Source organism: Galleria mellonella, unplaced genomic scaffold, assembly GCF_026898425.1.
Source record: "Galleria mellonella isolate WM207_F2 unplaced genomic scaffold, CSIRO_AGI_GalMel_v1 utg65, whole genome shotgun sequence".
Taxonomy (NCBI): Eukaryota; Metazoa; Arthropoda; class Insecta; order Lepidoptera; family Pyralidae; genus Galleria; species Galleria mellonella.
The window spans coordinates 7,444,747-7,456,854 of record NW_026442138.1 but is presented as its reverse complement, the minus strand read 5'-3'; the positions used below and the strand labels follow the sequence as shown (position 1 = coordinate 7,456,854).

The following is a 12,108-nucleotide window of genomic DNA, read 5'->3' as shown; positions in this document are numbered from 1 at the left end:
ATCTAGATTGATATTTCTTAAAAAAACACAGTAACATATCACTACAATGAACATATAAATATAATAAGCTATTTTTACAGGTACTAGGTTGACATCTAATAGAAAACAATAGTAAAAAAAAAACTCCATGATCAATGCTTAAGATTACCACATTGTTTTCATAATTTAAAGATTGATACTTAACATAAAATAATAGTAAAGAGGCACTGTAACCACCGCATATATATACGAGTACATTTTTATAGCATACAGATAGACATTTTAAGTAAGACTGCACTGGTAAGGCTATACTATTAACACATGCAAATCTACATAAATACACTATTTCGTAATTTTTATAACTTACTGAATTATATTTAGCTTTAAATCGTTTAAACATTAAAGGAAATAGCTTATAAATAAATTTAAGATATATAATAAAGAGATATTTATTATTGAACGGCCGCCGATCCAAAAACCCTGGTAAGATCTTTATCTGTACGTATACGATACCGTGGTGTATCCTCACCTTGATGTTGCCTTACAAATATTTTGCCGTCCCTTGTCCATACGTATCGCCAGTTGTGGCGTACTCCAAGCTCACGTGCTCGCTGAAATAACTGTCTGTTTTTTAGTGTCAGTCTTTCGTTTATATAAAATTTAGTTGGTGGCCCTGGAATCTCTGTGCCTTCTGTAGTGGCACCACGACGAACCCTTGCAGCCTGGAGCAACTGATCACGCAGGGCGCGACGCGCCAGTCGTACCACCACCAAGCGTGGTCGACTCGAGACTTTATTATCAGAATCTAATAACCTTCCGACCCGCACTGCACTGGTTATATCTTGCACTGTCAGCTGCATGCCCAACTTGCTAGCTATGCTAATCACATTATGCGTGACATTTTCTCCCTTTTGTTCAGGTATGCATGAGATCTGAAGGTCATTGAGCAACAAATCTTGATCCCTATCATTGAGCTCGATTTTTAAGTTTTCAATCGACTGTAACAATGATGTGTCACTTTGGAACACGGGATCAGTGCTAGTGCGTCGTTCCATTTTATCCATACGTATACCCAATTCATCCAATCGGTTTTCACATGCATCCATCCTTAAATTTAAACTACTAATAGTATCGGTAAACGATTGCATCTGCAAATGCATCTCCCTCATGTCATCTCGAAGAAGACGTATTTCCTTTAGCAGCATTTCATTTGTAGTCGTCTTCGCCATACGTTCCGGTGAAGCCGAAGAACGGTCCGGTGAGAGCGCACCACCCCCGCGTCTCTGTGTCACGTTGTCTGCCTCCGGTCTGATAGGAGTATTTGTGTTGTCCTTTTTTGGAACCCTTGACTTGCATGAGAGACACTTCCAGGAGTCTTTATGTTTCTGTGTCATGGTGTTGTAGAAACGTGACTCTGATACATTAGCACATTCCAAATCATAGTTTTGTTTACAGGCACTGCAGATCAAACATCGCTTATTTTCGATACCATTCAAGCACCCAGCGCAGACAATATTATTCTTCCTTAGCGTATTCATTTTGAATTGTGCAATATATATATGTATATACAACAATAATAACTGTTCGAATCGCGATTTGGTCCCGTATTCACTCACAGGCCTGGTATGCAGAGCCACAATGTTATAATGCTATGAAATATAATTAGTAACAATCCATACAACCAGTGAGCAAAAAGGTGATATAATCCAAAATATGTGGGTAGATGATAATGTCACGAATCACACTCGATCTAAGTCACTTATTAATTTACTAATTTCTACTATGATACTTCACTGCAGTAAATGTAAACCGTGTCACTTTGAAGATCCTACCATTAGAATTATTCCTCTATGAAATTTATATGGAACTAGTTTATTTTTATAATAATTTCTATTTTATTACTTGGAGCGTAAACAAAACACGTCTGATGCACGGAACTACCCCGCGGAAAAAAAAAAGCTATGTATATATATATCTAAATGTATATTATGTATGTTATATATTTATTTATGTAATATATATTATTATACTTAATATTAACTTTTTACTGTACCACATAATAAAAAGTTAATAAATAAATATTTTATACGTCTTAAATTTTAAAATTAAAAGACGTACAATCGATAAAATTTATTTATAAATTATACCCTATTCTATCATGACTTTTATCGTACTTGAAACTTTGTATTTACACTAAGTATGTACTATTTTATTCATATGGTTTTAGTTTTTAGAAGATAATTTAAAATTAAAATCATACATGAGAACTTCAAAACTTGCTTCAATTATGAGTTCATAAGTATACACATTTACCTACTTTATACCACTGCACTAGAATATCTATACAATAGTTATTCAATACTTATTGAGTCTATTTCTGAGTGGACGACTAGTTAATTTATCGACTCGACTTCGCGACGCAAAGGATGGTAATATATTTGCCAGTCTATGAACATTTGTTTGTTCCTTCATGACGCTTTAAAGACTAAACGCGTGAACTGATTTTGATAATTCCTACGTCAAGGGATTTCTGTTAATTTTTAATGTCACTAACGACGTCATGTCTTTAATCAAAATTCAATATTGTGGCATCCAGATGGCATATTATAAAAAATATAAGTCGACAAAGTAGGTATGTTGAATTTTTTTTTAATGGGTGAAAATGGAATGGTAACCCTGCCTGCGCTATCGGTATACACTGGCAGGGCACCAGTGAGAGGTGACAGGTGAGGATGAGAGCAGGTCAGTTAGCCCATTGTGAAGAATTCCACTAGAATTAATCACGATGGTTTCCAGGGGGAACTGCGTGGAGGTCGACCTGATAGGGTACATTGCTAGCAATGGAGATGTTAGACCCCCATTACTAACAATCCCTTTCCCCCCAATGGGGTATAGTTGAATAGGATTTTGTAATTCATGTTTAGGTTTCGCTTATCACTTTTTATTTCGAATAACCATTTAAAATCTAAGTATCACGATTTAAAGTTGATTAACAAACATTCTCACTTAAATTTTCAATATTTAATATATTTAACAATATATTTTCTAGCGCAAAGGCACGGCCATTTATTATAATATTATCATTTAATCATACGAAGCCAGAATGAGTCGACTAGTTTTCCTATAATGATATTCACTGGACGATGCTTCCTTCGAAGAGAAATTAATAAAATATGAGAAAAACTTTGTCCTGGAGCAAAGTTACGGGAACGAACTTGTGAACTAATTAAAAGACATCGGACGTGTGTGAATAAATTATTTTGTTTTATTTTTACATTCTATATTTATATGTACATTACTGAACGATACGGGAGTTAAATAAAAATTTAATTGAGTCCAAAAATGGCAACAATTTCGTAAATAAGAATTCCAAAATCGATTCCGTTGTCAGCCAAAGTTTGGACTTCAGCGAGGAAAACTTCACTCTCCCATAAAGCACCAAAGATACTCCTCCATTCATCACTGTTAAGATTCTCGAAGGCTACCCTGAAATCGTCATCTTCAGCGATCTTCTGGTCAAATAGAGCGGATAACTCATCTTTCGGGAAGAGATCAATGTTGTCTCTGACGAAGGAGGTGAAATCCCTTCCACTTGGTTCAACTCGTACACCCTTCGATGCTTTAGAAACAACAGGGACTCCCTCTATAAAAAAAAAAAAAACATTTAAGACGGTACTTGGGTTTCATATTTTTTTAAATGGGTATGTAACCCCTCCTGCGCCATCGGCATACGCTAACGGACCACCAGTAAGGGATGATAAGTGACAATGAAAGCAGGTTAATTAGACCATCGTGACCAATTCCACTAGAATAACCACGATGGTTTCCAAGAGAAAATGCATGGAGATTGACCTAATAGCAATGCTATTGCTAGCAATAGGACAGTTAGACCCCATTGCTAACAATATTTTCCCCCCTGGGTTTCATATTATCGTACTAATATTATAAATGTAAAACTAAATAAAGATATTCAGATATTGGTTACTCAATTAGATGAATCTTTGATTAAGACTGAAAGGAGGATTTACATAATATATTGTAGATAGATAAGTTATGTTCCCTATTAATATATAGGGTTGTTTTTATCTTAACTCATACGAATTATCTGCGAGCTTAAGACGATTACAGTTAATAATATTTAATTACTTAAATATATAATATATAAGAGAAATGAAATTTAGAAATTCTGTACCTGTCAAATTGGATGCCTATGTAATTACGGTCAATTAAGTATACATATTACGACAACTACATGTATTTATTTTTTATCATCAAACATTCGTTTTTAAAAGGCATCATTACATTAAAAAATAAGAAAATAAGTGATTTCTATTGAAACACACATATCGTTGACATAATCTGTGACTTATATCTAATCATACATACATATCTGTCACGCCTGTCTCCCATTAGGGTAGGCAGAAACAATGGAACGCCAAATGCTTCGATTCAAACAAACCTCTTTCGCTTCTTCCACATTCATCAATCTTGTCATACACGCTCGTCGGTTACGGGTACTTTTAATTTGGCCCTTCTTCAGCACGTCGCCTATTTGGTCGACATACGTCCGTCTAGGGCGGCCCCTACCGACATCTCCATTCATTCTTGCTCGATAAATCTCTTTCGTAATTCTTCTTTCATCCATCCTCTCCAAATGACCAAACCAACGCAACATTCCTTTTTCGATTTTGGTCACTACATCGACTTTCAGTCCACACTTCTCTCTAATCACACTGTTTCTTACTCTATCTTTTAAAGTAATACCACACATACTTCTCAAAGCTCTCATCTGTACAGCATTTATCTTACTTTCATGCTTCTTCTGCCATACCCACGATTCGCTTCCATACATGAGTGTTGGTGTCAGTACTCCTTGAATTATAGCAAGGCGAGCTTTGCTCGATACATTTTTACTTGACATAATCGAGAGCAGTGCACCGTTAACACTGTTTCCCGCTTTAACTCTCCTCTCAATATCTCTTTCACACTTCCCATCCCTCGTAAACAAAGAACCTAAATATAGAAACTCACTCACTTGCTCCACTTTTTCATCTCCTATCATAATCTGGCATGCCGTTAAACTTTCATTCCTCTCAAAAACCATTACCTTCGTCTTCTTCGCATTTATTTTCATACCTTTTCTTGCATACGCTTCATTCATTATAGTCACCATTTGTTGTAATTCATACTCCGACGATGCAAAAAGTACTTGGTCGTCAGCGTATAAAAGAGTCTTAAACAGAGACTCATTCATCCTGAATCCACAATTAGATCCTTTCAAATCGGTCAAGCAACTGTCCATAAATAGGTTGAACAGCCAAGGAGACGCTACACAGCCCTGTCTAACACCGCGTTCAATGCCAAACCAGTCTGTATAGACTCCATTTATTCTGACACAGGCATTTGAATCCTTATATAAAGATTTGAATGCCCGTATCAAATGGCTGCTCACCCCATACATTGCCAGTGTTGACCACAGTTCATTCCTCTCCACTCTATCATAAGCCTTTTCAAGGTCAATGAAGGCGCAGAAAACCTTCTGATGTTGAGCTAAGGTTTTCTCTGTTATGCACCTTAAGGAAAAGACTTGATCCGTACATCCCATACCCTTTCGAAACCCTGCTTGCACATCCCAAATTTTACTTTCCGTCTCATTCATCACTCTTTTAATCAAAATCCTAGCATACAATTTGCCTACAACACTAAGAAGGCTTATTCCGCGGAAATTTTTGCACTCCTGCTGTGACCCGCTGCCTTTATATAGTGGCACAATAACAGCTTTGCTCCAGTCACCTGGAACACAACCGGACCGCCAACATTTATTGAACAGCAGACACAGCAGGTCTACAATGATTTCTCCACCTTCTTTAAGCATTTCGGCAGATATTCTATCGAATCCCACTGCTTTACCAAATTTCATAATCTTCATTGCATTCATTACTTCATCCATACTTATATCACTTTCACTGTCAACTTCTTCGTCCATTATTTCATTTTCAACATATCTAATCAATTATTATATAACTTTTTTTTATCTAACTTAGAATAGCAAACAAGCTGACGGCCTACCTGATGAAAAGTGGTAACCGTCGCCTATAGACATGAGCAGTATCATGGACATAACAGAGTATACTGTTTCACCCATGATACCCCCCATGCGTTGCCATTCCTGAGGACTCAGACATTATTCCTCTGTACATTAACTTTACATATAATGCTATTTAACTGTATTCGTAACTCAATGTTCTTTGCTGTTCGAATTAACTAATGTTACACTATTGTAATTCAACTGACAAAAATATAAATATATAATTCTACTTACCCAATAGAGCATTAAATCTATCGATGAAGTATAAAATATCTATGTTGTCCTGTTCCAAAAAGTCGATTACCTGTGAAACGATTTAATTGACAAATTATATGAAAAAGAACTCTAAATTGCGAACTTTAAAGACATAATAAATACCTATTATATTAAATAGTCATGTAGCCTTTTAGAATTAACATAAATTTAATGGCCACACATTTATTAAAATTGGTCAATAAGCTATATAGCCTAAGCTATACATTTACCAAAAATCCGAAGTCTTATACTATTAATAAGTTTAATGAATTTTCGTTCTTTTTAATTATTATGTATAATGAACATCATGACCTAACAGTTTATTGCCTTGACACAAAAATATCACGGTTATTAGCTATGTAGATCGATCGTAACCAATATTTGTATTGTTTTGCTAATATTTAAATATTTATTTTTAAAATATATGTTCATTTTATATATATATATATATATATATATATATATATATATATATATATATATATATATATATATATATATATATATATATATATATATAAATCCAATTAAATATATTTCAATACAGTTAACAAAATATATTAATGTTATGATATTTAAAAATTATGAGTTAAGTAAATTATGAGTAAAATGATAAGCTTCGAGAGAATTAGAATTTATTTGCCTATAGGATTAAACTCGAGTGCATTTATTATCAACACTTTAATTTATCATATTATCCAATGGAGAAAGTACAGCAAACCACAAAATACGATCCTGTATATTTCATCCGAATCCTTTCTCTTTTATGTCGTTACTCTATCTCGTCATTATCGTATCTTGAGGTCATGTATGTATGCATATGTGTACTAATAATTATTTAAATTACTTACAGCTTTAAATTCAGGCAAAGCTTCCATCTCGAATACGAGATTTTTGAAATCTGTCGACGCTAAGTAATCGAGAGATGCTTGGAACTCGTCAAATTCCGAATATTGATACGCGAGCTCTGTCAACTCCTGGCCGACTCTGTCTCCGATAAGAATTAGAAAATCTTCAACATGCTCGTGGAAGACCTTTCGCTGTTGAGGTGCTGAGCACCCGAGAGAAACCAAAGCGAGGAGTACAATAAAGGCCTTCATCTTTGCTGAAACCGTAACTGGTAACTAATGATTCGGATACTGAGAATGCCGAGTTTTTATATTGAAATGATAAGATAATAGATCGATCTCTTTCGACCACTGAAGTGTAAGATAAAAAAAGGTTAATACAGTAACGTAAGTAGATATCTTAAAAAACATTATAAACCGTACACTATCAATATATAGTTGAAAGTTGCATACACTTTGTATAAATAACCATATCAAGATTACATTTTTGTCTTAAAAAATTACTTTACGTTGTAGGTGTAACCTATTAACATTTCCCAGCCAAGTTTTAGTTCTTATAAGAGGACATATCTTCATACTACACTTGGTCGAAAAAATTATAACATCATGTTTAATAGATCTACTGAAAGTCATTAGATATTTTTCAACTAATCTTAAAAACGGAGAGGGTTCTAAATTAAATTGCATTTTTTTTTTATATTTGTTACCTCCTAACTTAATCGTCTTTTCATTAAATGTTGTGTAGTACAAGTAAAAAAATACAATTAAATTAAAAACCCACTTACTCAATCAAGACTAATGATTTATACAAATATATGGATGTAAGCTACGCCTACACTTTAATATACCTACGCCTATTCTATCAAACATACCTAACCCTGTAAAAAACAAGATGATGTAGTTGTATCAAAATGCACAGCCCTGTAAATAAATGTCCACTATGATCAAATAATAATAATAAATCTCTTTATAATAATAATATCTCTTTATTGATATAAATTATACAGTAATTAAAGTCTGAAGTCCCTGGCTTCCGAACTAGTAAAAGCTCATTTCAGAACTAATTCTTCTATCAGAGACAGATCAGTAGTAATGTAATAAAAAAGAGCACTGCGACTTATACAAATTTGTGAATGAATAATTTACAAGCATTTTTAATTTTAACTACTCGATTTGGTAAAATGTAATTTTAATTGAAAATTCTACAACGCACATAAAAATATCAGTCAGACAGATATAATCTAATACTTAAAGCTGCTGATTTTCAATGGTTATTTATAGACTCATCCATTAACTTATTATGTGTTAATTCAATTTTGTATCGATTAATCCCGAATAAATTTGCAACTATTGTATTAAGGTATAAAAATTTATAAATATTATAAATTTCGAAAAATTTAAATAGTTTTCTCAATTCCTATATTTACCTAAAAGAAACAAAGTTATTAATAGATAGATATTCCGATTTACAATTATTACAATTCGTGCATAGAATAAGAATAACATCTAGCATTCTCTTTCGACGTCTTTGTATAATTTCCTCATTTGTAATTATAGATTAAAAATAATGCCTTAGTTTGTAACCATAAACTAAGAATAGTAATAGTTTGTAACTAATTTAGATTGTAATTTTTATTTCACGTAAAAATAACAATATACTATTTCTTCTATCAAATATTACTTATCTAAAATTTCTTTATTACATTTTATAAACCCATTAAAATAAAGCTATACTGACTCTTTTAATATATCCATAGAGATTATGAGTACTTAATTTATAAATTAATTGCAGGGTAGTTACAATTTACCTAAAGTTTAATAACGACAAGTAACTACCTATACATATTTGCAAATAAACTTATTAGTACTGCATTTCGACTTATCATATTCTATTACTTGTTTTTAGTGTTGAGTATCATAATTCTACCGAAAATGAACACAGAAGAAAATAAAACGGAAACATCTGAAATGCTGTCAACAAGAGATAATATATCGGGTTTTTTCATAGACGATTACTCACATCTAAGGCTATCTTATCACCAACCACACTTCAAAACGTCTAACGTAACATCTAGTGACTCGGCCGTTTCGAATAGTGATAGCTCCTTTGGATTTAATAGTTGTGATACAATTGAAACCAACTTAAGCGAATGCGTCAAAGACTCAGATGAAAAACAGAAAATGCGGGAGTACTACATATCTCAATTGCCAGATTTGCCGCATCCTTCATTCACTGTAGCTTCTATTATAGCAACTGCCTCACAGAAAGCAGGGTCTCAATTCAGATATAATAATAGAATTGAACAAGGGAAAAAAAGAGAACGTGCAGTAGATCTGGAGTTCTTGCCGAAACGTAGGTCAACTTTGAAATGTACAGAGCTACCTAAATAATATTTTGTTTAATTATATATTTTTTATCCTAGCATAACAAAGATACATTTTAATTCGTTGGTTGCTTTATTGATGTTTTATTAGATTTTTTTTATATTTCAATAAATTATAATAAATAAATACTAAAATAAATGCTTGTAGAAATAGTCTTCTTTTTAATACTTTTTAACCTAATGCTATTATTATTTGTGTTTATTAAATTCACCTGTTTTATCTCGATGCCCTACACCAACACGGTTCTTTTTTTATGCAACTTAGAATAGCAAACAAGCTAACGGCCTACCTGATGGAAAGTGGTAACCGTCGCCTATAGACATGAGAACCCCTGGACATAACAGAATATACTGTTTCGCCCATGATACCCCTCCCCCATGCGTTGCGATTTCTGAGGTCTCAGGTGTTATTCCTCTGTACCCTGTAAACTGACTGCCATATCCTACCCTTCAAACCGAAACACAACCATGCAAACACAAATAATAATAAATAATACCATATGGTATTGCAGCATGAATGGGCCGGCTCGACCGGGGAAGTACCACACCCTCACAGAATACCGACGCTAAGTGGCCGCACTTTTAGTGCGACCACATTCCGTATGGTGAGTGAGGGAGTCCGGAGGCCCATCCTATACCCATCCCCTTCCTTATCCTAAAATCCTCCCCCAACTCCGTCCCCCCATCTTTCAATGCCATGGCAGTGGAATTTAAAAAAAATAACGTACCCCAGGGAGGTACCAGCAGCCATGTTGCTGGAGAATCCTCCCTCGAGCAACCACGCTCGGGCTGCCCTGCGTATTCTGGGGGGGCAAAATTCCGCTCTATGGGACCAAGGGCAAACAGAGCAAGACTTCTGCGGCATCCCCTTTGCTCAATGTGAGCCTCTGTAATATTAGGGGAATTCATTCAAACCTGAACGCTGTCCACCACCACCTAGAAACGGCGCGGCCGGCATTGCTCTTCCTCACGGAGACACAGATATCCCCTCCTAACGAAACATCATACCTGACCTACCCGGGGTATAAGCTTGAACATTGTTTTGTTTCGCGTGCCGGTGTATGTGCGTATGTCAGAGAGGATATCTGCTGTCGACGCCTTGGGACTCTTGAAGGTACGGACCTGTCCATTCTATGGCTGCGCGTAGATTGCAATGACCATCCCCGCATCTATGCGTGCCTATACAGGTCCCACAGCGGTAACACTGAAACCGACCAACTAATTGAGCACGTCCAAATGGCTACAGATTCCCTGCTTGAGCAGATTCCTTCCGCTGAAGTCGTGATTGTTGGCGACTTTAATGCCCACCATGCCGAATGGCTTGGTTCGCGTACAACCGACTATGCGGGAAGATCTGTTCATGACTTTGCTTTGGCTTATGGTCTGACACAGCTTGTTTCCTCGCCTACGCGAATCCCTGATGTGTTGGATCATTCACCTTCACTGCTGGACCTTCTGCTGACCACCCACCCAGACAACTATGTGATCTCCGTCGAAGCCCCGCTTGGATCGTCGGATCACTGTTTGGTGCGGAGCGAAGTGCCTCTTACGAGTCCGACTCCACCTCGTTCTACGGGTAGACGTCGCATTTGGCACTACAGGTCGGCGGATTGGGATGAGATGCGGATTTTTTTCGCATCTTACCCATGGAGGCAGGTTTGCTTCACACTGGATGATCCCGACGCCATTGCCGATTCCATTGCTGATGTGGTGCTTCAGGGAATGGAATTATTTATTCCTAACTCTGTGGTGCCCGTCGGCGGGAAATCCCAGCCCTGGTATGGAGCCTCCTGTAGAACAGCATCTCGTCTGAAACAGGAGTGCTTCCTAACCTGGGCTAAAGGTGTGGCGTCGCGAGATCCTAACACCAGTGCTCTTAAAAAGAAGTATAACTCTGCCTCTAGGTCTTTCAAAAGAGTTATAGCCACAGCGAAGTCAGAGCATATTAGTAGAATTGGCAAGAGACTGGCTAGTTTGCCCTCTGGGACTCGAGCTTTCTGGTCTCTTGCCAAAGCTGCACAAGGGAATTTCTGTAAGTCATCTTTTCCACCTTTGCGCAGGGAGGATGACTCGTTGGCCCAGAACGCTAAAGAAAAGGCCGATCTTCTTGGATCCATCTTTGCGTCAAACTCGACATTGGATGACGGGGAGAAACCACCACCGACCATCACGTGTTGTAGGAGCTCTATGCCTGACATTAAATTCACGCATAGCTCAGTGCGTAGAGCACTTTTCTCTCTCGAAATCCATAAGTCGAGTGGGCCTGATGGTATTCCTCCAATTGTGCTTAGGACGTGCGCACCAGAGTTGGCTCCGGTTCTTACGCGTCTTTTTCGGCTTAGCTACTCATCGGGCATAGTCCCAAAGTTTTGGAAGACTGCTCTGGTGCATCCGATCCCTAAAAAGGGAGATCGCTCAGATCCAGCTAACTATAGGCCCATAGCTATCACTTCCTTATTCTCGAAGGTTATGGAATCCATCATTAACCGTCAACTGCTCCGGTACCTAGAAGAGCACCGGCTGATCTGTGATCGCCAGTATGGCTTTCGACAGG

At 36.4% G+C, this 12,108-nt stretch overlaps 2 protein-coding genes across 2 annotated transcripts; one reads left to right on the top strand and one right to left on the bottom strand.

The window, feature by feature from the left end:
* Positions 1-3,222: 3,222 nt before the first annotated feature.
* Positions 3,223-7,458, bottom strand: LOC113521001 (uncharacterized). Its single transcript, XM_052900514.1, has 3 exons — positions 7,174-7,458; positions 6,302-6,371; positions 3,223-3,622 (listed from the first exon to the last, which is right to left on the bottom strand). The coding sequence occupies exons 1-3, from the start codon at positions 7,420-7,422 to the stop codon at positions 3,306-3,308; spliced, it is 636 nt and encodes a 211-aa protein (XP_052756474.1). The 5' UTR covers positions 7,423-7,458; the 3' UTR covers positions 3,223-3,305.
* A 1,507-nt stretch (positions 7,459-8,965) lies between these two features.
* On the top strand, positions 8,966-9,701 carry LOC113521000 (uncharacterized). Its single transcript, XM_026906435.3, has one exon. It carries the CDS (start codon positions 9,103-9,105, stop codon positions 9,559-9,561), a length of 459 nt encoding a protein of 152 aa, XP_026762236.2. The 5' UTR covers positions 8,966-9,102; the 3' UTR covers positions 9,562-9,701.
* Positions 9,702-12,108: the final 2,407 nt, after the last annotated feature.